This window comes from Sus scrofa, chromosome 15 (assembly GCF_000003025.6).
Source record: "Sus scrofa isolate TJ Tabasco breed Duroc chromosome 15, Sscrofa11.1, whole genome shotgun sequence".
Classification (NCBI taxonomy): domain Eukaryota; kingdom Metazoa; phylum Chordata; class Mammalia; order Artiodactyla; family Suidae; genus Sus; species Sus scrofa.
Genome location: NC_010457.5, coordinates 66,783,157 through 66,810,642, shown reverse-complemented (window position 1 = coordinate 66,810,642; position 27,486 = coordinate 66,783,157). Strand labels below are relative to the sequence as shown.

Here is a 27,486-nt window from a genome sequence, read left to right as displayed (position 1 = left end):
TCTTATTTTTATTTATTTATTTATTTGTCTTTTTCGCCTTTTCTAGGGCCGCTTCCACCACATGTGGAGGTTCCCAGGCTAGGGGTCTAATCGGAGCCATAGCCACCGGCCTACGCCAGAGCCACAGCAACGCAGGATCCGAGCCACGTCTGCAACCTACACCACAGCTCACAGCAACGCCCGATCTGCAAACTATGCCGCAGATCACGCAGCGCCCTATCCTTAACCCACTGAGCAAGGGCAGGGACCGAACCCGCAGCCTCATGGTTCCTAGTCGGATTCGTTAACCACTGCGCCACGATGGGAATGCCTCTAGAGAATTTTTAATTCCAAGTCTCTTTGCTCAATACTCTTCCTAAGTAAAAGATGCATCTTCAATTTATAGAGCAATTCAGTCATTGTAAAAACACCTACTAACTTGACTCTCTTTTTGTAGATTTGAGCAAGAATACCTGAATGATATGATGAAAAAGTATACTAAATCTTCAGAAAAATACTTCTGGACTGGCCTGAGAGATAAGGATGCAAGTAGAGAATATAGATGGGCAAGTGTTGGTGGAGTAAAGTGGGCTATAACATTTTCCAACTGGAATTATTTGGAGCCTGGTGAGTGCCTTAGCTTTTAAAGCAGCAGAATTCAGTGACTTGAGAGATGCCGCACGTCTCCCAAATCTACTCATTTCCCTTTGATGATCTTCCGGACTAGAGTCTATCTATGGAAACTTAAATAGATGCACAGAGTATGTCTTTCCTATGAAATCCTTGGGAACGACCCAATAAAAGCTAGAAAACTGAGTTCTCGGAAACCACAGTGTAATGGTACACAGCTAGAAGCATCAGCATGAATTTTTTTATCTTTTCCATGTAAGTCTCAACAGATTCTAGAAGCTTCATCATGGAGCACTTTGCATTTTCACCTCTCTTCTTCTTAACTCCTTTCCCCAAAATTGAAAGTGTTTATTCATGTGATTTTCAATGGGTGAGAATTAGAGAAGCAATGTATTGTAGATATTATTTATCCCGAAAGTTAGTTTGTTCTTCTTTAATGTGCTAAAGCGCTGATTGTAATTAGCTGTAGAATCAGAGCATTTGAGCCAGAAAAGGCCTCAGAAGTCCCTCCTGATTTTAGAGTTAAGAAAACAGAGGCTTAAGAAGGTGATTTACTTGACCAAGTTTATCTGGTTATTGAATTGCTAAATCCAGATCTCCTGATTTCTAATCCAATACTTTTTAGAGGATTTTGTCTTTGAGACAACAGCTACAAAGCATTGACCTTTTCTTCCTTTGAATTGTTTATATTTTCTTGTGTTTGTAGAATATGTTCATGAAGACCATTTTTTTATAATCTCACAATTGGAACAAGTGAGTGTATAGTTACAACATTTGAAATAGAGAATGCCCACAAAATTTGTAATACATTGTCCTCATAAATATGAGGGATATTGATAATAACAAGGTCATCTTTTTACTTGTAGAGGATGGAGGATACATATGATAATCCTGGTTAAATTTCACTTTAAATTAGAATATTCTAATATACAAAACACGTGATTTCTTTTATAGACATTCAGACATCTTGGCGCCAATGTTATATTCTTCATGGATAAGCCTCAGTGGTTGGAGGGCTGCTCAGGAAGTAGCCATATGGTTATTCTCTCAGTCCTTTAGGCAGAAAGACTGCCCTTAAGCCCCCTTTACCATTATTACCCCAAGATTTAGCCAGCTTGGTTGGCATTGAGCAAGCCAGGGGTAGGGGACAGAACAGGGGAAAATAGCACACCCATCCAGGGTAACACAGCACTATTTTTCCCAGGTCCTGTTCCTCTTGCTGTCCATGTATAATGAGCATGAGACATATGGCTTCTCTCTATATTGTTCACAGAGAAGTTGTGCTCATTACTATGCAATGTATGCCCTTCTTGTCCTCTGCCCATTTTGGGCAGTGTGATGTGAGAGGAAAGGTGTTATGGCATTTTGCCAGACAAATCTGGGTTCAGATTCTGACTCCACCATTCACTCTGATTGTAGGCAAGTCGCTAATTCTTCATCTATAAATGGATCAGACAATGCAGTCTTTTCATGTCACAGTGAATAAATAAAATTCTGGCCATGGGCTGTGATGTAGGTTGCAGATGCGACTTGGATCCTGCGTTGCTGTGGCTGTGGCATATACTGGCTCTGATTTGATCCCTAGCCTGGGAGCCTCCATGTGCTATGGGTGCGGCCCTAAAAACAAAAGATAAAAAAAATTTTGGCTCCCATAAAATATATAGTAAACAAATGTATGTTACCACACATCTCCTTCTACCTTTTTTTAAATTTATTTTTACTTTTTTTATTACGCAAATGAATTTATCACATCTGTAGTTGTATAATGATCATAACAATCTGATTTCACAGGATTTCCATCCCACAGCCCAAGCACACCCCCCACCCCCCAAACTGTTTCCTCCTAAGACCATAATGTCTGTGGGTCAGCATCTGTTCTGCAAAGAAGTTCAGTCTGTCCTTTTTTCAAATTCCACATGTCAGTGAAAGCATTGGATGTTGGTATCTCATTGTATGGCTGACTTCACTTAGCATGATAGTTTCTAGGTCCATCCATGTTGCAAAAAATGCTGGTATTTCATTCTTTTTAATGGCCGAGTAATATTCCATTGTGTATATGTACCACATCTTGACCAACTCCTCTGTTGATGGACATTTAGGTTGTTTCCATGTCTTGGCTATTGTAAATAGTGCTGCAGTGAACATTGGAGTACATGTGTCTTTGCAAGTCATGGTTTTCTCTGGGTAGATGCCCAGGAGTGGGATTGCTAGATCAAATGGTAGTTCATTTAGTTTTCTGAGGAATCTCCATACTGTTTTCCACAGTGGTTGCACCAATTTACAATCCCACCAACAATGTACTAGGGTTCCTTTTTCTCCACACCCTCTCTAGCACTTATTGTTTGTAGACTTTTGGATGATGGCCATTCTGGCTGGTGTAAGGTAGTACCTCGGAGTGATTTTGATTTTTGCATTTCTCTAATAATGAGTGATGTTGAACATCTTTTCATGTGTTTTTTGGCCATCTGTATGTCTTCTTTGGAGAACTGTCTGTTTAGATCTTTTGCCCATTTTTTGATAGGCGTGCTTGTTTTTTTGGTGTTGAGCTGCAGAAGTTGTTTATAAATTTTGGAGATTAATCTCTTGTCCGTGATTCACTTGCAAAGATTTTCTCCCATTCTGTGGGTTGTCTTTTTGTGTTGTTTAGGGTTTCCTTTGCTGTGCAGAAACTTTGAAGTTTGATTAGGTCCCGTTTGTTTATTTTTCTTTTTATTGTCAGTACTCTGATAGGTGGATCTGAGAAGATGTTGCTGTCGTTTATGTCAGAGAGTGTTTGGCCTATGTTTTCCTCTAAGAGTTTTATAGTGTCTAGGTTTATATCTAGGTCTTTAATCCATTTTGAGTTTATTTTATTGTATGGTGTTAGGGAGTGTTCTAATTTCATTCTTTTCCGTGTGGCTGTCCAGTTTTCCCAGCACAACTTATTGAACAAGCTGTCCTTTCTCCATTGTATATTCTTGCCTCCTTTGTCATAGATTAGTTGGCTGTAGTCTCCTTCTACCTTTATCGTACCAGCTTTTCCTCTGGATCTGAATCTGGGAAAGTTTTGTTTTGAGGTTTACTAAGTTGCTTAAAAATGTGTGAAAGTTGTTAGGTGAATATGAACAATTTAGGTTATCCTGAGCATCATAGTGGTTTAGGGTACAGCTCTGTACACATACAGCCTGGATTCCAATCCTGGATCAACTGCTTGCTAATATGTGACCTTGGACCTCACTGTACCTCAATGTGACAGTAGAATCCACTCTGTAGGGTTTTTGTGAGGATCAGTTCATTTAATCCTCTTAGAATAGTACCTATCATGTAGTAAACACTTCTCTGTATTACCATCGCCATCGTCATTATTCTTGTGAACAACACGTTCACTTCCTTCATTTTCTTTCCTGTTTTCTCTCCTCACCCTGAGCCAAATAGTGTAGGTACTAGGAAAGTTTTGAACTTGAAATTTTTATTGTAATTTTTTTTGCTTTTTTTTTTGTTTGTTTGTTTTTTGTTTTATTTTGGTTTGATTTTGGGTTTTTTTGTTTGTTTGTTTTGGGGGCTTTTTTTAGGGCCACACTTGCAGCATGTGGAGGTTCCCAGGCTAGGGGTTGAATTGGAACTGCAGCTGCCAGCCTATACCACAGCCACAGCAACTGTCAGATCTAAGCCACATCTGCAACCTACACCACAGTTCATGGCAGTTCCAGATCCTTAACCCCCTGAGCAAGGCCAGGGATCAAACCCTCGTCCTCATGAATACTAGTTGGGTTCATTATTGCTGAGCCACAATGGGAACTATCTATTGTAATTTTTTAAACTTTTCAATTCACCCCCAGCTTTTGCAGGAGGGTGTGTGGCTATGGCTACTGGAAAGTCTCTTGGAAAGTGGGAGGTAAAAGACTGCAGAAGCTTCAGAGCACTTTCAATTTGCAAGAAGATAAGTGGGCCTCCTGAGCCGGAAAAATCATCTCCCAAGCCTGGAGATCCCTGTCCTGAAGGCTGGCATAGTTTCTCCTCAGGTCTTTCTTGTTATAAGGTAAAGAAATACTCTTACTCAGTCTCTCAATTAAGTTATCTCTATACTATCCTAGTGTGTTCCTTTGTACAAACTATGTTCCTCCTTAGACAGATATATCACCTACCAAAGTATTTGGGAGCACAGAGTCCTTGTCATGGCATCATTAAACCTCTGGTGTCAGATAACTCATTCCCATATAAACTCATGTGCTACGCAAAAGAGCAGGGCCAATGTGAGGTCTGGCTTTCCTAGGGTGCTTTCATTCTGGGAAGTTGGATGAGCTGCATGCCATGCTAATACTTTGCCTATGACTCTGATATTCCTTTAATTATTTTTGTCGATGAAGAGTTCCATCATCTCTAACAAGTCAAAGAATTTATTTTCAGGTCTGTATTAGTCACATGTTCTCACAATACTATTGCAAAATTCAGTGGCTATGACAACAAACATTTAGTCTCATGTTCACAGATGTTTGGGTCAGATAGAATTTGTTTGATTTAGTTAGAGCTTGAATCAGTGGTCAGCTCTACTTTGAGCTGTGGGTCAGCTGTGCTAGGCTCCAGGCTCTAAATTGAGGTCTGCTGCCCTTCAATCCAGGTGTCAGGCTGAAGGGGCAGCAGTTAGCAAGAGCTTGTTCTTCTCATACTCAGTTACTGGAGCCTGAGATGCAAGCCTAACCACATTGGCACATTTCTGGCTTCTGCTCACTTTACCTCTGCTAGTATCCCATTGATAACAGCAAGTCACATGACTGGGTCCCAAGTCAAGGCACAAGGAAGTATACCTCACCCACTGGTAAGCCCAATGGCAAGAATGTGTTACAGGAATTGATGAATCGGGACTAATAATTTAACCTACCATGTGTCATATGCTCCTCTTCTTTTGAAATGACTGTGGTTCTTTTGGCATAAAATGAACCATTACAAACCAAAGAAACAGTCCAAAGTGACAAGCTTTGTTTTTGCCACATTTGCACATTAGTGCAACATTTGCACATCAGTGAAATCTGCCCATGATTCTTCTTCATCAGAAAATAGTCCTATACTTATGCATGTCTCAGTGTATCATGGTCACAATTACGTGGTTAGCACATATCTTTGCAGAAGTCTTTTCCCAAAGCATTCATATGCACCCTTTACAATCATTCTTCCTAGTTGATTCATCTCTCAAGGTCCCTGGAAGGCAGAAGAATATGGTATCATGTTGAAGGAGCTTGCCAGCCTGGCTGAGGAAGGTCATCCACCTGACAACAGTGGCTGGCACCTGTGCTGGCCTCTAGTTGGCTCTTTCAGCAGGATCTGTCTATGTCACAGTATATGTGCCCTTACCTCTGTATTTATTGCATTATAAGAATCCACTTCAGGGGCCCATATATTGACTGTAGTTGACTTTAAAATTATGAATACTTTATAATTAGACAGAAAATGAATTAACAATGTATCTTGTTAAGCTATTTCATGTGGAAAGAATTGTAAGAAAGAGGAACTGGGAAGAAGCTGAGAGATTCTGCCAGGCACTTGGAGGACACCTTCCTAGCTTCAGTCATGTGGATGAAATAAAGGAATTTCTTCACTTTTTAATGGACCAGTTCAGGTAATACACTCAGAATGAGATATTCTATACTTCTATGCTTTGATATCCTCTAGGTATTCAGAATTAATGTTTTAATATCTAAAAGGGTCATTCAGTGCTTTAGTCGTCCTTCAACATCAAGCATTTTTATGTGCAAGACACTATAAGGAATTCAGGGATAAGGGGGACAGGGTCCTCACCCTTTGTGTAGAATGATAAAGCCCAATGGGTGGGGTAAGAAAAGTATGGTAAAAAATGTAGAACATAGGTAAGGAGAGCCCATGGGAATTCAGAGGAAGGAGGAAGCATTTCTAGAAGGTATAATTGGGGAATATGTTATGAAGAGGGATGGTTCTTAGAAAGTAAGGTAATATTGGAAAGGTGAGATGGTAGGAAAACAACACAAGCAAAGGAAACTGAGACCAAAATATACAGACATGGTCAAGGAGAAATAAGCCATTCAGCATAGCTAGAAAATGGAATTTAGAATGAAATTGGAACATCCTTTCTTGCCAGGGAAGGAGTTTAATCTTAAGTAAATACACAAAAAATAACCAAAAACAAAGTATGTGTGTGTGTGTGTGTGTGTGTGTGTGTGTGTACACACAGAAGGAGAGACAGGAAGACAGACAGACAGACATAGTAGGTAGATGCAGAGCAACTTATGTAAGGCTATTATGGCCCCTCTGGTAGAAAACTACGTTGAAGATGGGACAGTAGGAGGTGATCAGAGTTGTTATAAAGATGGAGTCAGTAAGCCACTGTGATTTTGTTTTATTTATTTTTAATTTATTTATTTTATTTTTTATAATGATTTTTATTTTTTCCATTATAGCTGGTTTACAGTGTTCTGTCAATTTTCTGCTGTACAGCAAGGTGACCCAGTCACACATATATGTATATATTCTTTTTTCGCACATTATCATGTTCCATCACAAGTGACCAGACATAATTCCCAGTACTATACAGCAGTATTGCATTGACCACTGTGATTTTTAATGTCATGGTAGAAGAGGATTCCTGAGTGGTTTTCCTGATGTCCTTAAGTATAACGTGGAGAATATAGGCCAGGTGTCACTATCATAGGAGGAAATTTTTTCTGAAGTTTTGGGGACAGTCATAGGTATGAGGACCTTCAGCTTCACAGTTTATTTTTATCCCTTGCTTTTGAACTGAGATGACCCAAATCTGGAAATCAAGGATTCAGGATATACCAGGAAAAGAAATCACCACCTGCACATATTCTAGTGAATACTTTCCTAATTACTTTGCCTCAAAAAACCAAAAACTTCAAAGAAAAACAGCAAAAATAAAACAAGTACCGAAACACAAAGAAAACCAGCCTTCTTCTCTAAGACATTAAATATAAGAAGGCATTTTAAAACCTAACATCTAGGAGTTCCTGCTGTGGTATATATTGCAGACGTGGCTTTGCTCCTGCATTGCTGTGGCTGTGGCTTAGGCCAGCAGCTACAGTTCCGTTTTGACCCCTAGCCTGGGAACTTCCATATGCCACAGGTACAGCCCTAAAAAGCAAAAACAAACAAACAAAAACCCCCCAAAAACAAAAAAAACAAAAACTTAAAATAGTAAAATTGAAAGAATGGGCAAAATTATTGTTCATGTTGTGCAAATGTGAACAAGCTAGAGTCACAATATTCATCTTAGGTAAAATATAGTTGAAGTAAAAATGCATTAAATGTGAAAATGAGATCTACTTATTGACCATCTACAATGAAGTTTTAATAGTCAATAATATTTTTGCACTTAAATAACATCAAAATATATAAAGTAAAAATATTAGTTATATTAGTAAAATTTTCCAATAAATAATAATAACAGGAGATTTTAACTCTTACTTCATTCATCAACAAATGATACAGGCAAAATAGAAATAATATAGTATATAGAATAGTATAATTAGGGGTTTAATAATATCCTCTTTGTTTATGGATTAAAATGTCCATAAATACTTCCTCTTCAAGCTCTTTGTATGAATCACTTAAAATAATTAATTGATCTGTTAGGCTAAGGAAAAAAAAGCTAAATTTCCAAAGTAGCAAAATTATACTGGTTACATTAGAAGTGAAATCAATCCCTTCTGCTTTTATTTTTTTTACTTTTATTTATTTATTTATTTATTTATTTTTGTCTTTTTGCCATTTCTAGGACCGCACTTGCAGCATATGGAGGTTCCCAGGCTAGGCGTCTAATCAGAGCTGTAGCTGCCGGCCTACACCACAGCCACAGCAACGCCAGATCTAAGCCGCGTCTGCTACCTACACCACAGCTCACGGGCAACATGGGATCCTTAACCCACTGAGCGAGGCCAGGTATCAAATCCGCAACCTCGTGTTTCCTAGTCAGATTTGTTTCCGCTGCACCACAACGGGAACTCCTTGCTTTTATTTTTTTTAAATAATGATTTTTATTTTTCCATTATAGCCAGTTTACTGTGTTCTTTCAATTTTCTACTGCATAGCAAGGTGACACATACATGTATACATTCTTTTTTCTCACATTATCTCTGCTTTTAAATTTGGCATTTCAAAGATTCTTTTGACAAATAACTCAAAGCTGTATAAATGATAATAAAAACACTCATTCTGAAATTCATGAGATATAGCCAGTTATAGTTGGAGGCACATTAATAGCTTAAGGACCTTAATGATTAAACAAAAATCATGAAAATAAGAATTCACCTAAAAGTGAAAATATTTATCTACATTAATACAAAGAAACCGATGAAAGAACCTAATAAATATAAAGGTGAAATGAATGAACTAGAAAACAGAAAAGCAGTAGAACTGACAAATCCTAGAACTATATCTCTAGAAATAAAACTACAAAACAGAAGAAAAAATCTACTGATGACCAAATCATGAAAACAAAAAAGAAAACTGATACTTACCATGAAACCTGAGTAAGGGATTATTAAATCCATTTAATGGAGAATTTGCTTAAGTGGTATAAATCCTACACATAATTCTATGCTGTTATACATTAAATTATTAAAGTGAACAATTTCTAGGTGGATATAAATTAGTATACAATTGAATTAATAAGTAGAAACCCAGTAATCCAATAGCCATGAAAAAAAAATTAAAAAAAAGGTAACAAAGAATTTCTTCCAAGAAAGAGATAGGAACTACCTATATGGTTCTACATGTGAATTCCTTTATATTTTAAAAAAGAGATCATTACCATGTATTTCAATAGTACAAGCAAGAGCTTGTATCCATTACATAGAAACTGATGCAAGCATCCAGTTTACTTTTCAAACTAGTCTAATTCTGATATCATAGCCTGTCAAAGAAAGTGCAGAGAATTATACACTAAGCTCATGGCTAGATTTGAAAAAGTAAATACCAGCAGGTTATATAATAACAAACACTGATATAGTGCCTATTATGTGCCAGGTAATGTACTAAGTGTTTTCTCTTTAATTCTGACAACAGCCACAGCCTATGAAGTAGGTACTGTTACTATGCCCATTTTATCTAAATGGGGAGACAGAGATACAGAGAAGTAAAATAATTTGCCCAAGGTTATATAGCTAGTAAATAAAGGATCCAATGTATGAACCCATCCGAACCCACTTTCTTTCTTCTTTTTTTTTTTTTTTCTTTTTTGGCTGCACCATGCAGCATGGGCCAGGGACCAAATTCAAGCCATAGCTGTGACCTACATCACAGCTGCAGCAATTCTGGATCCTTAATCCACTGGGCTGGACAGGGTGTCGAACCCGGTTCACGTCAGAGACAACACCAGATCTTTAACTTGCTGTGCTACAGTGGGAACTCCAAGAGCTTACTTTAACTCACTGTATTATATTATAATACCTCAAAATTACATAGCTTGATGATGCAGGCTTTCTTCCAAGGGTGTAAGGTTGTGTCAGTATTAGGAACTTTAATTATCTAGTCAAATATGTGATTATCTTAATAGAAAATAAAATCTGAAAATGCATCTGGTAAAATGAATGAATTTATTTATTCCTGGCTTGATATATAAATATATATTTAGCATATTTAATTAATATAATTAACATATAAATTCTTATTAAATTAAGGATAGAAGGAGACATCAACCTGTAGCCATATCACACTTAATGATTAAACATTAACTGCATTTCCATAAAAGTCAAAAAATGGCAAAGATCCCCAGTATCATCACTGTTATTGATCTTTGGAATTTATCCCCTGTTCATTAAGATTTTTTAAAAATGTCATAGCATGCAAATATTTATATTAAGTGGAGAGAAAGGCAAATTATAAAAGTAAAAAAATACTATTTATATCAAAAAGTAGACTATTAAAAAAAAACACAAAAGAGATAACCATTGTTACCTCTGGGAGATAAGATTTTGAATAAGGGTTTAAAGATTTGAACATTTTCTTGCATTTTCCAGATTTGCATTTGAGGTAAATGTGACAGTGTTCCAGAGGCAGGATTCATTCTGTTCCCACTGTAGTTGGCATCAGGCAGTTCCAATCACCAGACCCAATGACTGGACAGGGACCAATTAGAAATCAGTCCACAGATCCATTCATTTCTAATGGTACAGGCTACTGGCCTCACCAAATTCTAACACCCTTTCATGAAGGGTGAGATTATCTCTAAGTATTTTTAGCTATTCCTCATATCTTGAATAACTTCAATTTTACCAATGAGAGCCTATTTGTAGCATCATGCTGATTAACAAGCCTGTAATTTTGCTGATAGAAACCTTTTTTTTTTTTTTTTTTTTTTTGTCTTTTTGCCATTTCTTGGGCCGCTCCCGCGGCATATGGAGTTTCCCAGGCTAGGGGTCTAATCGGAGCTGTAGCTGCCAGCCTATGCCAGAGCCACAGCAACTCGGGGATCCGAGCCGCGTCTGCGACCTACACCACAGCTCACGGCAACGCCAGATCGTTAACCCACTGAGCAAGGGCAGGGATCGAACCCGCAACCTCATGGTTCCTAGTCGGATTCGTTAACCACTGCGCCACAATGGGAACTCCAGAAACCTATTTTTGACATTCACTCTGCTAATGACCAAAGCTTCAGGTACAGCTTTAGGAGCACAGATTCCCTTGTGGTGGCCACCTCTGGAGCATAACTTTTCTAATACCCTCCTCCTTAAGAGAGAAATGGGAGCAGGGCAACTTACTAGCCCTTAGATCTCAAGTTTGACTCACACAATACCATACTATCTAGGCTAAAGTATTTTTAAGGAAAAACTGACATAAACTGGATTTTGAATAAAACCAAGCAAGAGGTTAGGAAACTTTGTTTCAAGGAACCATGGATAAGTACTAAGCAATTAGGTTGTGGATTACAATCAGCTCTTCATAGCCACAAGTTTCACACCTGCAGATTCAATCTGCTGCAGATTAAAAATATGAGGGGAAAAAATTCCAGCAAGTTCCCAAAAACTATTTACATGAACATTTACTCTGTATTAGGTATTTTAGGTACTCTAGAGATAATTTAAAGTATATGAGAAGATGTGTGTAGGTTATATGCAAACTCTACATCATTTAATTTAAGGGACTTGAGCATCTGTGGATTTTGGCGTTGGGGATGGGGGTGGGGCGGTTCCTGGAACCGATTCCACAGTGGGTGCCAAGGGACAGTGGTATTCATGGGAATCAATTGATGAAAATGGAATATCGTACATCACATAAATGATCATTAAGTGCATCTATATATGGAATAGATTATACTAGAAAACAAAACTAAAATCTGAGGGACAATTAAGGAATCTTTCTTGATTTCTTTATTTCTGATCACACTTGCTGAGTCCCCACTCCAATTAAAAATATAAGTTCATTATATAAAATTTGGGAAATATAAAAAAGATAATGAAGAAAATTGAAATCACACTCCTAGTTATAAACATAGTTATCATTCAGTATAAATCCTTTCCATTTTCTTCTATTCTTATACATATTTTCCACAAAATATACAGTGTTTGATTTTTTCTGATCACAAAAGTAATGCATGTTGAATTTAGAAAACAGAAAAGCACAAATTAAAAACGAATCACCATGATCCTTTCACTCATAGGGACCAGATTTTATTTGTACTCATCTTAGCAGCTGATACAGTGCCACACTAAGCAGACTGTAATGTCTGTTAATACATGCTCTGTTAATAAAGGGGTCATTTGCCCATGTTATACTTAGTCAACATATTTTAAAACCTATTCAATATCGTAACCATGGTTGGAAGGCAAGGAAGGAAGCAAACCGATTTATGTCTGAAAATGCTTCTAAAGCTTACTGTTTGAACACCTTAGCTCTTTATCACAGGGATTGACCTTTCTTAGCAAGATGTCCATTGCCCAAACTGTGTATTACCTGCCAAGGAGTGAAGTCAGATTACTGCTATACTTTTCACAATCTAAGTTCTACATCTCTGTTTATATTTCAATGAAAAGAGTTCACGGTGTGCCAAGTCAGTAAAGCTCTAAGATCTTTGCAACTTTTAACAGCAGCCCACCAGGGAAAGCCATCGTAGAACAAAAACAGTCTTAGGATTAGGAAAGAAAGCCTTGTGCTATTGCTGCCGTGTGCGCTGCCTCCAGTAGTGTGGCATGAATGGATTTAGGTACATATTTAAGGCTTTGCAGACTAGGCACCCTCATCAAACTGTATATTGGGGGTTATGGCTGGTTTTCATTAGAAACCAGATGGATACAGTAGGTAATTTGATTGAGAGTAGAAATTTTAACACAAATACACTTATTAAGCTTTCATGCAATGTCTTCTTAGCCTAAAAGCCGTAACAATACCTACTTAGTTCTTGGAATAGAAGAAATTTATATAGACAGAAATTTTCAATTTGATTTAATTCCTTAGTTATGATCCATTTTCCCCTCAAGTTTCCTAAAAAGCACATTAGAGGTTTGCAACAATTAATGTGATTTCTAATTTCTTCTTCCTTATCTGCCTACAAATAAACCAGGTCAAACCAAGAATAAGTTACAAGTGAGGAAGTTATTTTCTATCTCTTATTGCACACACACACCCCCAACAAGTAACTACTATTTTCTATTTTTATAACAGTAATAAGTCTCTTGAAATGGAAGCTTAAAACTATAAAGGTCTGGGTTGAAATGAAGTCCAATCTCAGAAAGTAGTGAAGGTTAGAAATTTGGGGGAGTTCCCGTTGTGGCTTAGTGATAATGAACCCAACTAGTATCCATAAGGATGCAGGTTTGATCCCTGGCATTCCTCAGTGGGTTAAGGATCCGGCCTTGCTGTGAGCAGTGGTATAGGTCTCAGACACAGCTTGGATCTGGTGTTGCTGTGACTGTGGCATACGCTAGCAGCTGCAGCTCCAATCGACCCTTAGCCTGATAACTTTCATATGCCGAAAGCTTGGCCCTAAAAAGAAAAAAAAAAGTAAAAAGGAAATTTTGGACAATCAGGCAAGCTGCTCTCTAGGAAGTTGTTCTCTGAAGTGCAACCAAGGAGGCAGAAATGGGCTTGAAAGCAAAGTTTCTAAGTGGGAAGATGTGGAGCTAAGAGCAGACTGGGTGGAAATGTTGGGGCCTGACTTCTAAAGAGGCTGCTGTGGGAGTCGACTGTAGAGCAAATACAAGTGGCAAATGATCTTTGATCCTCTTCCAGGTTCTACTGTTGGTTGTGTAAAGAAGATAAATATCTAATGCTTACTTTAGGGAAACACAAAATTCTGCACGAATTCCCCAGGGCTAAATATCTAATCTACAAAGATTAGAAATAAGTGAAGTATAAGAAATCAAACTTGGATTTCCCGTCATGGCTCAGTGGTTAACAAATCTCACTAGGAACCATGAGGTTTCGGGTTCAATCCCTGGCCTCGCTCAGTGGGTTAAGGATCCAGCGTTGCCATGAGCTATAGTGTAGGTTGCAGACGAAACTTGGATCTCGCATTGCTGTGGCTGTGGCATAGGCTGGCAGCTACAGCTCCGATTAGACCCCTAGACTGAGAACCTCCATATGCCATGAGTGCCATCCTAGAAAAGACAGAAAAAAAAAAGAAAAAGAAAAAGAAATCAAACTTGACCTCCTCTGTATTTTAGCTATCTGGCTTCTGACTTAAATTATAATGTATATGGCAATTATCTAGACCTTGAGGTTTAGAAATCTAGCAGAAAATATAATACATTTGGAAGCCTATAGGAAAGCTGCTGAAGACACAAACCGCAGATTCCTTTTTTTTTTTTTTTAAGCTGCTACATTCACACTGGGCTTAATTATTGCCACTGGATTTACCTTATCTGTAAAGCTTTCAATTTCTCCTTCAAATTTGAATGGGAGCCTTGCTGGGTAAAGTAATCTTGGTTGGAGGTTTTTTCCTTTCATCGTGTTAAGTATATCATGCTACTCCCTTCTGGCCTGCAGAGTTTCTGCTGAAAAATCTGCCATAACCTTATTGGGGTTCCCTTGTATTGTTACTTGTTTCTTTCCCCAGCTACTTTCAGTATTTCCTCTTCATCTTTAATTTTGGTCATTTTGATTAATATGTGTCTTGGGGTATTCCTTCTTGGGTTTATTTTATATGGTACTCGTTGCACTTCATGGATTTGAGTGAATGGTTCCTTTCCCATGTTAGCGAAGTTTTCAGCTATTATCTCATCAAATATTTTTTCTGTCCCTTTCTCTCTCTCTTCTGCTTCTGGCACCCCTATAATACGGATTTTGGTGTATTTAACATTGTCCCAGAGTTCTCTGAGACTCTCTTTGTTTCTTTTCAATTTTTTTTCTCTTTTCTGTTCCACATCCGTGATTTCCACTTGTCTGTCCTCCACCTAGCTTATTCACTCTGCCTCCTGTATTCTGCTGCTGGCTGCTTCTAATGAATTTTTTATTTCATTTATTGTATTTTGCATCTCTGCTTGCTTACGTTTTAAATCTTGTATTTCTTTGCTCAGTGTTTCCTGTAAATGATCCATCTTTGCCTCCAGTTTATTTCCAATATCTTGCATCATCTTCAGCATCAACGGTCTAAAGTCTTTTTCCTGGAGGCTGAGAATCTCCTGACCACTTAGCTGTTTTACTGGGGTTTTTTCTTTCTCTATTATCTGAGTTATAGTTCTCTGTCTTTTCATTTTTATAGGTTTTTTGTGTGGTGTCCTTTTTGTAGACAATAGAGTTGTAGCCTGTCTTACTTCTGGTGTCTGCCCTGCTTGTGGCTGAAGTTGGTAGGGGGCTTGCTGTAGGCTTCCTGATGGAGGGACTGGTGCCTGCCCCCTGATAGGTAGGCCTGATTCCTATCCCTCTGGTGAGTGGGGCTTTGCCTCTGGGTGAGATTAGAGGAGGCTATTTGCCTGGGGGCTCTTTAAGGCAGCCTGTTTACTGATGGGTGGGGCTGTGATCCCACCTGGATTATTGTTTGGCTTGGAGCTTGTCAGCGCTGATGGGTGGGGCCAGATTTTCCCAAAATGGCTACCTCCAGAGAAATGCACGTTAATGAATATTACCAAGAGCTTTGCCTCCAATGTCCTTCCCCCACAATGAGCCACAGTTACCCCCTGTTTTCCCAGGAGATCCTCCAAGAACTGCACTCAGGTCCGACACAGAGCCTTTGCTTTGCCCTGGGACCCAGTGCACAGAAAATCTGTGTGCTTCTTTCAAGGATGGAGCCTCCATTTCCCCCAGTCCCATGGAGCTCCTGTGCACAAGCCCCACTGGCCTTCAATGGCAGATGCCCTGGGGCTCTTTCTCCTAATGCCAGATCCCCAGGCATGGGGATTTGACGTGGGGCTCAGAACTCTCACTCCTGTAGGTGAGTATCTGTGATACAGTTACTTTTCAGTCTGTGGGCTGCCCACCTGGGAGGTATGGGATTGCTTATATCATGTAATCATCCCTCCTACTTCTTGATGTGGCCTCCTCTTTGTCTTCTGGAGTAGGATATCTTTTTGAAAGTTTTCAGTCCATTTGATTGTAGGTTGCTCGGCATTTGGTTGTAATTTTGTTGTTTTTATGAGAGAAGTTGAACTCCACTGGATTTATCTTAACTCTACAAATTAGTGATCTTTCTTTATGAAAAAAAACAGTATGACAATAAAAACTGAAAGGGGACTATCCTCATATTCTGTTGCAATAAGTTGAAAAGCTTGAGGTTGACAAGATGAAAAAGTGCTTATTGATGTTAAAATATGAGGGAATGTTGAACAGAGAAAAGAGAAAAAGAAATTATTTCATTAAAAAGTGATAAATTTATGGAGTTCCTATTGTGGCTCAGCAGAAATGAATCTGACTAGCATCCATGAGGACGCAGGTTTAACCTCTGGCCTTGCTCAGTGGGTTAAGGATCCAGTGTTGCTGTGAGCTGTGGTGTAAGTTGCAGATGCAGCTTGGATTCCCATTGCTATGGCTGTGGTATAGGCCAGCAGCTGCAGCTCTGATTCAACCCCTAGTCTGGGAACTTCCATATGCCAAGGGTGCGGCTCTAAAAAGACCAAAAAAAGTGATAAATTTAAAATTAATTTTTTCCAGCCTTTGATTCATTAGCAAGTATTTTAAAATGCAGACTTGCTATATTTCCCAGTAGTCTTGTAACTGTGCATTCCATGTATTACACTGAGCTTAAGAGTAGGAATGAACTTTGTATTTAAATTCTACCCTTTCTCTATTTCTATTTATATGGCATTTATGTATATATTGTTTTGCATACGTAATATTCACTTATGTGCTGATTGTATGTTACATATACAATCACAAGTTTCATTTATATGGAAGGTAGCCAGCATCAACCTTCCCCCACCAAAAAAAAAAAAAAAAGTTGCGTGGAAAATAGCCTGCTTATTAAGGCCTAAAATGTATAAGACATTTTATAGAATATTTTCAAGTGAAGTTAGAGCTGGAGAAATGTTTTTATGGTTATATCACTTCTGTTTATACTGAAAATATCTCCTTGGTTACAGCATTTGTTTAATTGAGGGAAGGATCACTTACAGTGTGTGTCCCTGCCTCTTTATGTTGTATATTTTCTTCTTGGGAAGCCTCTCCTTTCTCTTCTCAGCCAGTCTGAATACTGGCATGTGGTAAACACTCAAATTATGTCTGGAAAGAAGTGTTGGCTATCCTTTGAAGACTATCTTTTGTCCTACTAGCTGTACAAAATGTTCTGAACAGTGACCTCTCCTTTTTCCCAACTTTTGTAGTGCTTGAAATGTAGACAAATTTTTATCACTTGAAGTTTTTCAAAAGTGGTCTTATGTTTTCTTTGTTCATATATATCTTGTCTCCTCTATTAGTTTATATGCCATTTGAGGGTAGATATTATGTCTTATACTTCTTTGTGTCATCACCTCACATAGCTCAATGCCTTGTGCATAAAGGTATAATAGCGTTAAATATATTCACTGAAGTGATCGCTTAATTATATTGCTCTGGTATAACTCATGGAGTTTGGTATTTAGAAAATACTTGAATACTTGTTTTTCTTTTAAGATAATGGGCAGTGGGAATTAAATTTTCTTAAAATCTTGTTGAATAAAGGGTTAGCCAAGTGATTTGTTATACATTTTAAAGAAAAGATATTTAACAGTGTTTTAGACAAATGCTTTAAGGAAATGCCATTGTTGTTTTTGTATCTGAAAACATTGTCTAATATTGAAGCTCTGCAGTAAAATCTTTGAAATAATCATATACTTTTTTCCATCTTAAGTTCTTCAAAACAATAGTTTTTGTCTTTCATATGAAGAAAATAACTTAAAATTTAGTTTTAAAAATTCTGGTACTTTGTCAATAGCTACTCCATAACTAGGGTTCGGTATAATTTCTTTTCTTTCTTTTTTTTTTTTTTTTTTTCTTTTTTCTTTTCTCTTTTAGGGCCTTACCACAGCACATGGACGTTCCCAGGCTAGGTAGGTGTCGAATCCGAGCTACAGCTACTAGCCTATCCCACAGCCACAGCAACACAAGATCCAAGCCTCATCTTTGTCCTGCACCACAGCTCACAGCAACGCTGGATCCTTTAACCCACTGAGAAAGGCCAGGGATCAAACCTGAGTCCTCATGGACACTGGTCGGGTTTGTTGGCACTGAGCCATGACAGGAATTCCCAGTATCATTTATTTATGTAGCCTGAAACTGTGTCTCTCAGTTAGTGAAAAGGACTTCTGAATAAACTTACAAGTCTTAAGCATTTTAGACATATGAATGCTAAATGTTTTTGTCAAATGCTCTCCTCAAACTTCCTTAACACTTTCTCTTTTTTACATAGTGACCAGCGTTGGCTATGGATAGGTTTGAATAAAAGGAGCCCTGATTTACAAGGATCCTGGCAGTGGAGTGATCACACACCAGTAAGTTTAATCTTTCTTTTTGGGGCTAATATGAAAAGAGTATTTGTTTAAATAACAAGTTGATTGTTAATTAATATAGTCACAGAACCATTAAAATTATGTAGATGTAGCTTTATTGAAGTGGAAATAGATTTACATATATGAATTGGAGAAAAAACAAGTTACCAATCTCTTTTTTATTAAAAAAAATACACATATATAATCTCTCTCTGTATAGTCCAAAAAACATAAAAATGTAGATATATAAATATAGTCATCATTCGTGACTAGTATGTGGTTTTTTATTTGTATTTGTATTTGTATTATAATAAGTTCTTATTTTTATTATCTAAAAACGAATCATGTAAAAAAGTACTTTTATTGGAGGAAACAAATGGGAGAACTTTAAAATGTTCTTAAATATTATTTGAAATGTTTATATTATCCTAAGGAGAGGTTTTAAGTAACACTTACAGGAGCAAATTATTCTCAAATATTATATTTGCTCCACATTACCTTTGTGTCACATCATTATGTATTCTGTCTAAATGTAAAATTCTTTGACTTCATTTTCCGCTGGAGCATATCTCAAACTATAACATTTAGAATGGATAAACAATAAGTTCCTACTATATAGCACACAGAACTATATCCAATCTCCTTGGATAAACCATGATGGAAAATAATATTTAAAAAGAATGTATGTGCATATATATATATATATATATATATATGTATATATATATAGTATGATTGAGCCACTTTGCTATGCAGCAGAAATTGGCACAACATTGTTAATCACTTATAATAAAAAATAAAAAATCGGAGCATATCTGAGAATAGTTAATCAGGTAACTAGCATTGCAACACATGCAAAAAGAAAAGGTATTTTACAAGCTCCTGATTCTTTGTGACTCCAACTGTGAATTTAATACACGATTAACCTCCACTTCAGAAACGGTAGCTTCCTTTGTTTGGAAACTGATGCCATTATAGCATTTTCTAGGTCTTCTCATGATTTAGCATCCTGGCATAAAAAAAGAAATGAAAAAGTTTTCCTCCCTTGGCATATGAACACACTTGAGTTATTAAAGCTGCCTAAATTACATCTAAATTGCAAATATTTATACATCAGTCTTAAATTCTCAAGCATCTCTTGTCTTTAAGGTGTCTACTGTTATCATGGCAAATGAGTTTCAGCAGGATTATGATATCAGAGACTGTGCTGCTGTCAAGGTCAGTACCATGCTAGAAAATCTGCATATTTAAAAAATAAATCTGCAGGGTGTGCAGTCAGGCAACAGATCCATGGAGTGCCTTTTGTGTGTGGAACATGACATTAGGTGCAATGGGAGGTTAGAAGTACACCCATGGCCCTGCCCTCAAGCAACCTAACTTTCACTTAATTTAAGAAGATAAAATTCATATTCAAGAAAAGTGGCTGTGGAGTTCCTGACGTGGCTCAGTGGTTAACAGATCCGACTAGGCACCATGAGGTTGCAGGTTTGATCCCTGGCCTTGCTCAGTGAGTTAAGGATCCGGTCCGGCGTTGCCATGAGTGTAAGTCGCAGACGCGGCTGGGATCCCCCATTGCTGTGGCTCTGGCATAGGCCAGCGGCTACAGCTCCAATTTGACCCCTAGCCTGGGAACCTCCATATGCCGCAGGAGCAGCCCAAGAAATGGCAAAAGAACAAAAACAAACAAACAAAGGTGGCTGTTATTACTATGCAGTAATAAGCTCCAAATGAGTGAGCTGAAGAGGGCTAATGAAACTCAGAAGAGGAAGTGACTCCTACGGCCCATTTCCAGAAAGAGCGGGACTTAAATTGGACCTTAAAGGATGGATAGAATTTGTACAGGTAGGATAGAGTAAGGCTTTCTAATGGTGGAGTGATAAGAGGAGGTGGCATAAAAGAAAGTAGGAGTGGAAGAGAGAAGCTAAGGCAGTGAGGGGAACAGAATGCAGATCAAGAAGTTTTCATTGGTGCTATGGTTGGAAACAAAGGGGGGAAATTAGATTGATGCCAGGTTAAGGAGTTTGTACATTTTTTGGTAGGCAGCTGAGCATGATTAAAGTTTTTTGACGTGAGCCAAGCAGGGTATGAGAAGATTCATCTTGAGACAGTTTTCAAGATGCAACAGATAGGACTGGAAGACATAAAAGACCAATTAGGCTGTTTCCTTTGCAGACTTCATTCATTTATTTATTCATTAAGTGGTATGTCTAAACAGTCTGTGATGCTCTTTGGGGGCGTACAACAATGACAAGGTATATAACAGTCATTGTCTTCACAGAACTTATAATTGGGTAGGAGACAGACGAGTAAACAAGCAATTACAAGGGCTATGCCAAACAAAGTGTAAGTTATATGCAAGAACAAGAGTGTTATAGGAGAGTGATGGTGACGGTGGTGGTGATGATGATGATAATGGCAGCAGCTAACGCTTGACTTATGAGCCAGGCACAGTCCTAGGCATGTCACCTACATTATCTCACTTAATACTTAAGCAACCTTCCATCTCAGGAGGAAGATGTGTGAGCTGAATAACTTGTAATGATTACAGAGTGAAAGTTTAATGCAGGCATCTGGGTCTTCTATGCTATGTGGCATTTATAAAATCAGTAAGAAGGAGTACTTGTTCATGGAGAAAATAGTAATACATTTTAGTTTGGACATGTTGAATCCAAGGTTACAGTAAGAAATATCTTGTGGTAATTTGAAATCAAGAAACTGGAATTGAAGGAAAAACATTCATTTTAAAAAGAGTAAGGGCCCAGAAGGGGATTTGAGGTGATTACCAACATATAAAATGTAAGAAAATGAGGGAAAGGAGACATCTAGAAAATATCTTTGCTGTGTAAGCCCAGGAAAAGATTCAAAAAGATGCTGGATCAGAAATGTTACAAGAAGGTTGAGACAAAGAACTGAGAAGGCCATTGGAAAGTGTTATTTTCAAAGTAACTGTTTTCATAATACACTCTAGAGTATCATGTCATTTTTACAGAATTCCCAATTTGACACATGAAAGAGTGAAAACTTCAGAGAAGTTTGTAAAGCTTCTAGAACACATGCAATAAACTATCTTCTGTGTAAGTTGAGTCCTTTGTGAGAGCGAAGTTTGGAAAATCTACCCCAAAACTAAAAGAGATGCTAATCGGGAACAAGATCAGCCAGGCAGTGTCTGGAAAGAGAAGCTTACCTCACCTGCCATGGTACCCACCAGAATCTAGCCCTTAAATGAAAACAGGCCAAAAACGGATGGGTGTTCCTACCAGGTCATGCCCTCCCTGTTTCTTTCCCTGCTGCTTGCAGCCTGGAATTTATAGAGAGCAAACTTAGACCTCACGAGAAGGGCAATATCCCAGGAATACAAAGCAACACCAAAAAAGAAACTTGGGCCCCTGATACCAGACTTTTATGTCATTTTTTCACAGATCTGCCCTAATCACAGCCTGGTGTTTGGAAACCACTGAACCAAATGATTCTTTTCTAGCTTGATCGGTCCAAAATTTAAAGTTGCAAAATTCTATAATTTCACAGAAACAGAAACAGAAAAAAGAATAACCCAGTAATTTGCATTTTGGACATAAAGATGACCCTATGCTGTATTTCATTTATCAGCGCCTTTGACAGCTCTTGCTTAGGTTGCTACTGCCTAAACATTGCATTCATTTATGTATACATTCATATACAAACATCTTATGTCCTAGCGCTAAAGTACAATTCAAGACCATAGGGCTTACAGGTCAGTGTTTCATAAGGGCTGCACCAATTTGAGAATATTCTGCAATCCTCTTCCTCCTTTAGGTCACACATAGACCATGGCGAAGAAGCTGGTATTTCTATGATGAGAGAGAATTTATTTATTTAAGGCCTTTTGCTTGTGATACAAAACTTGAATGGATATGCCAGATTCCAAAAGGTAAGTGGTGGATATTCCTTTTCACAGTCTTCTTAGGTGAACATTGTGATTGCTGAGGCAAAAGTACCTAAGAGACCATTTTAGTCTATAATTATAAGTTTTAAAAGCTTTTGATGATACAGTAAATATATTAAACTACATCCTGCCTAGCTCTACCCCTAGTAAAAGACTGCCTTATTGAAATTATATGCTACCTTCTTTTACCATGAAAGAATTTGTATAGAAGATAAATTTTAAGGCTAATTTAGGGCGATTAGGTCTTAGAATGAAACATTATTTCAAGTGGAAGGAGATTTGGAGCACAGGGAATCATTTCCATTTTTATTTTGTTGCAAAATGAAGACAAGCTTGGGAAGAATGAAGCAAATGTCACAAATCTAATTTGGGCAAGTCCCCAATCTAAATTTTATAATTTATAAATAATTTTCAATGAGCTCAAAAATTGCTAATAGTTTGTCTCATTGAAGTTCAGGAGTCCTCGCTGTGGCACAATGGGATTGGCAGCATCTCTGCAGCACCAGGACCCAGATTCAATCCTCAACCTGGTGCAGTGGGTTAAAGGATCTGGCATTGGCACAGCTGCAGCATAGGTTGAAACTATGGTTCTGACCTGATCCCTGTTCAGTTCTGATCCCTCACTCGGGATGGCCAAAAAAGAAAGAAAGAAAGAAAGAAAGTTCAGGAAGCGAGTTAGCATTATGTTAGAGCCTTTGGTTTCAAAAAGGAGAGAAACGAGAATAAATAGATATCCTTTCACTAAGCATTTTAGTAGGATAAAAGTCAAGGATATATTAAGGAAAATGTTTAAGATTTTAACTCACAAATTATTTTTAAGCAGATGTTAGATATATTAATTAGTGGTACGTGCAGTGAAAGCCCCCAAGTGAATTTCTGTACTGAATATAAATAGACCATTGAAACTAAAGGGATATCCTCTTACAAGTTCTCAAAGAACTCAAAGATTGTCTCAAGAACTACCCATTAGAAGATTGTTCTTCTTCCCTTAAAAAGTCCACCATATTGCCTTTAAAAGAACTTCAGATGCAACATTCAGTACAGTAACTGCCATGTCTCTTTCAGAAAGGCATACTGGCAGGCCATTAACAAAAGGGGAAATATGTGTGTGTGTGTGTGTGTGTGTGTGTGTGTGTGTGTGTGTGTGTGTTTTCTAAAGGAGAATTTGTACCTGAGTTAGTTCCGATTATTGATTCAACCTTAAAGAGGAACAAAAGAAAATCAGTTGGGATATCCTTTTAACAAGTGGAAAAATTACAAATACATACAATGAATTTCGACAATGTCTCTGGCTTGAAGTATTAGTGGTGACACTCCTATTACTCTTGGGCATATGGCATGCCACAGAAAGTGTCATTTCTCCCTCCAAAGTATGCTGTTTCCGGTATCTATTCCCCTGCCTCATGTTTGAGTGGTGAGGCAGACCCTAGAGTTTACACTAGGACAATCTTAAGAGATGACAAACTAGTAACCATGGGAAATATTATGAAGAGCATATAGTTTTCTTTTTTCTTTTTAATATGTTTTTTATTTTAAATAAAAGGGAATTAACTAGCTTAGCAAATATAAACAAATAAATATATCTTATGAATAATTGCACCCCTGCTCTTTCCAATGCAGAAACAAAATTAAAAACTAAAGAACTTCCTGCCTCAACCCATTTGCAATCATTTGAAAAAAAAATCATTGATTGTTTAATCAGGGTTTAAATTTTATATTAACTCTACCTTTGACAGTCCCTAAATTTCTGAGTTACGATGTGTCACATTCACCTGGTTGGATATTTTCCTGGTTATTAAAACAGCCAATGCCTACTCAAATAGATAACTTCTGTGTTAAGCTATATTACCTAAATCACCAAATCTTTTCTCTAGCTCTTGCTTTTTCTATTACCTCATCCAACTGGTTCTAATTAGTCCTCTCTCCTCTATAAGGGATATCTTGACAATCTAAATTTATTCATTTATTCATTCATTTATTTATTTATTTTGTCTTTTTGCCATTTCTTGGGCCGCTCCTGTGGCATATGGAGTTTCCCAGGCTAGGGGTCGAATCAGAGCTGTAGCCACCGGCCTACGCCAGAGCCACAGCAACACGGGATCCGAGCCGCGTCTGCAACCTACACCACAGCTCACGGCAATGCCGGATCCTTAACCCACTGAGCAAGGGCAGGGATCGAACCCGCAACCTCGTGGTTCCTAGTCGGATTCGTTAACCACTGCGCCACAACGGGAACTCCGACAATCTAAATTTTTAAGTTGTCATAACCGCTATGGGTATGTATACTTTTAAAATATTCTTTTTTTTTTTTAGTTGAGAAAATAGTATCAAAAATAAAGTTCATAAAAATGTTTTTAGGAAAATGGCTTATAATACAACTTTTTTTTTATATCGTAGTTCTTGGTTCTTTGTCCACATATACATATTCATGATTGTATGTGAAAAAAACACCTTCGTTTTGCATTTTTCACTAATTTAAAGAAATTTAAAGGCTATACAAAGCTTTCTGTCAACATACAAATGAACAGAATTCTTTGACCAGCTTGCAAACAAGAAACTATATATATTTTTTAACCTATTTGCAGCATTGTTAATGGAAGTTATCTAATATGCAGAGGACTGAGTCAAAAAAATCCACAGATGCTGGATATGTAGACGTTCCTCTGACTAGGGTCTTCCCATGCATTGGGCCCTGATACAACAGAAAAATTAAGAACAGCTATTTTGCCATGTAATTTCTAAAGTTCATCAAATTATGTCTCTGACTTGAAACTGGTGTGATCCATGACCAGAATGCAAAGAGAGAGGAAAGCAACTAGTATCCTAAGAGGAACTGCTCTGTGCCTGGCACTGAGCCCTGTGCTTCCATAAGGGTGATCTTAGATGATTTTCACTGTCTTTGTGAGTTAGGTTAGGTAGGAGAATTAAAGTTTTATAGAATAGAAAGTTGAGGTTCAGAGAGTTAAGCAACTGATCCAAAGTACCACAGCAGCCAAGAGTCTGAGGGCATTTGGACACTGAATCACCAACTTCAAAGCCCATAATTCTTTGTTCAGTACCATATTTACTGTTTCCATCCTGGAATCCTGGCTGAATTTTACTATTTCCCTCCCAGTTTTGTCTCTCATCTTCTCAAAAGTTTCAGTACTTGGTCATTGTACATTTTTTTCTCCAAGGATGTCTTGAGAGAAAATTAATTCTGGAGTTCCCGTCGTGGCGCAGTGATTAACGAATCCGACTAGGAACCATGAGGTTGCGGGTTCAGTCCCTGCCCTTGCTCAGTGGGTTAAGGATCCGGCATTGCCGTGAGCTGTGGTGTAGGTTGCAGACGCGGCTCGGATCCCGTGTTGCTGTGGCTCTGGCGTAGGCCGGTGGCTACAGCTCCGATTCACCCCTAGCCTGGGAGCCTCCATATGCAGTGGGAGCGGCCCAAGAAATAGCAACAACAACAACAATAACAACAACAACAACAAAAAAGACAAAAAAAAAAAAAAAAGAAAATTAATTCTATCAACCCAGGTGTAGTCAAATTGCAGTAGATGGGGATATGGTTCCTGAATAACGTCATCCTACAGTGATGATTATCTTGGTGAATATTCCTTAATGCTTCTATGTAATATGTACAATGTTTTGGTTTACTTATTTGTACTTTCTAGTTATTAGCTATATTTTATCTATCTAGTCTTCCTTTGTGACTCCCATGATATAAGGTAGAAAAAGCTATTACTACTTTACTCCTGCTACTGCTTTATTACTAGTTAGCGAATCTGCCTTTTTGGTTGCCACAAAGGCAGTTTTAGCATAGGCCCCCCAAAATTCAAACTGAAGTGATCATAACATGAAAGGAGATGGTTTGGCTGGAAATGGACAAACCTTGCAATATTGCAAGTCCCCTTGAGTTAGATTAAAGACATTTATTTATAGTATGCCATGGTCTGTAATTGAGTACTAAACTTAAGCCACTTTCTTTCTTATATAGGTCGTACTCCAAAAATGCCAGACTGGTACAATCCAGGTGAGTTAAGAAAACTGAAATTTATTCAGAGCTGCTTTTACCTTTTCAATGATGTATTTAGTTAATCATTGAAGCCCAGGCCTATGTGCCAGCTTTTTCTCTATCATGTCTTCATGTGAGATGAAGTATCTCCAGGCAGGGAAGGTGACTGGCTGGTGTGGGACGAGGCTGTGAGGCTGGGTTTATCCCTCTCTGTGAGCCTAGGAGGGTAGCAGAGTCACTCACTGGCTCAGCAGTGCTTGGATCCTTCTAGGCAGTACTGCCCTAGCCAAAGAGAGCCAATAATTTAAATGGATTACTATTTATAAGTAGTTTTGAACATTAATCCATGTTGAACAGGTGCAGTTTGGTTTGCATTGTCATAACTCTGCTGTTCTTCTTCTCTAGAGCGTGCTGGAATTCATGGACCTCCAGTTATAATAGAAGGGAGTGAATATTGGTTTGTTGCTGAGCCCCACTTAAACTATGAAGAAGCTGTCCTGTATTGTGCCAGCAATCACAGCTCTCTGGCCGCTTTAACATCTTTTGCAGGACTGAAAGCCATCAAAAACAAAATAGCAAATGTAATTTAAGAAAATATATTTTTAAATTTTTTCTTATTTTTATCTATTCCATTAAAATATTTCAAAAATCAACAAAAGTTAAGTGCTCCTCTCAAGTACAATTTGCCTAACAACATCTAAATTCATCATTTCATGTTAACAAAGTTAAATAGAATTGCTTAATGTTTTAAAATATTCAAGATTGTTTATAGGAGTACCCATCATGGCTCAGCAGTTAACAAACCCCATGAGGATGCGGGTTCAATCCCTGGCCTCAATCGGTGGGTTAAGGATCTGGTGTTGCCTTGAGCTGTGGTGTAGGTTGCAGATGTGGCTCAGATCCTGCGTTGCTGTGTCTCTGGCCTAGGCTGGAGGCTACAGCTCCGATTAGACCCCTAGCCTGGGAACCCCTATACGCCACCAGTGCAGCCCTAAAAGACAAGAAAAAAAAAAAAAAGAAAGAAAGAAAGAAAAAAAAAAAAGAGTTTATTTATAAATGTCAATTGATAAGGTGACACCAGGAGTTCCCGTTGTGGTGCA

General features: G+C 38.0%; 1 protein-coding gene across 1 annotated transcript in view; it reads left to right on the top strand.

Moving 5' to 3' along the window:
* Positions 1 to 27,486, top strand: part of LY75 (lymphocyte antigen 75) — a 105,905-nt gene that overhangs the window by 36,885 nt on the left and 41,534 nt on the right. Inside the window, 8 exon segments of the mRNA NM_001184946.1 lie at positions 437 to 606; positions 4,428 to 4,627; positions 6,060 to 6,202; positions 18,389 to 18,470; positions 19,617 to 19,685; positions 22,260 to 22,374; positions 26,369 to 26,404; positions 26,792 to 26,967. Of these exon segments, the coding sequence (NP_001171875.1) occupies positions 437 to 606; positions 4,428 to 4,627; positions 6,060 to 6,202; positions 18,389 to 18,470; positions 19,617 to 19,685; positions 22,260 to 22,374; positions 26,369 to 26,404; positions 26,792 to 26,967 (991 nt within the window).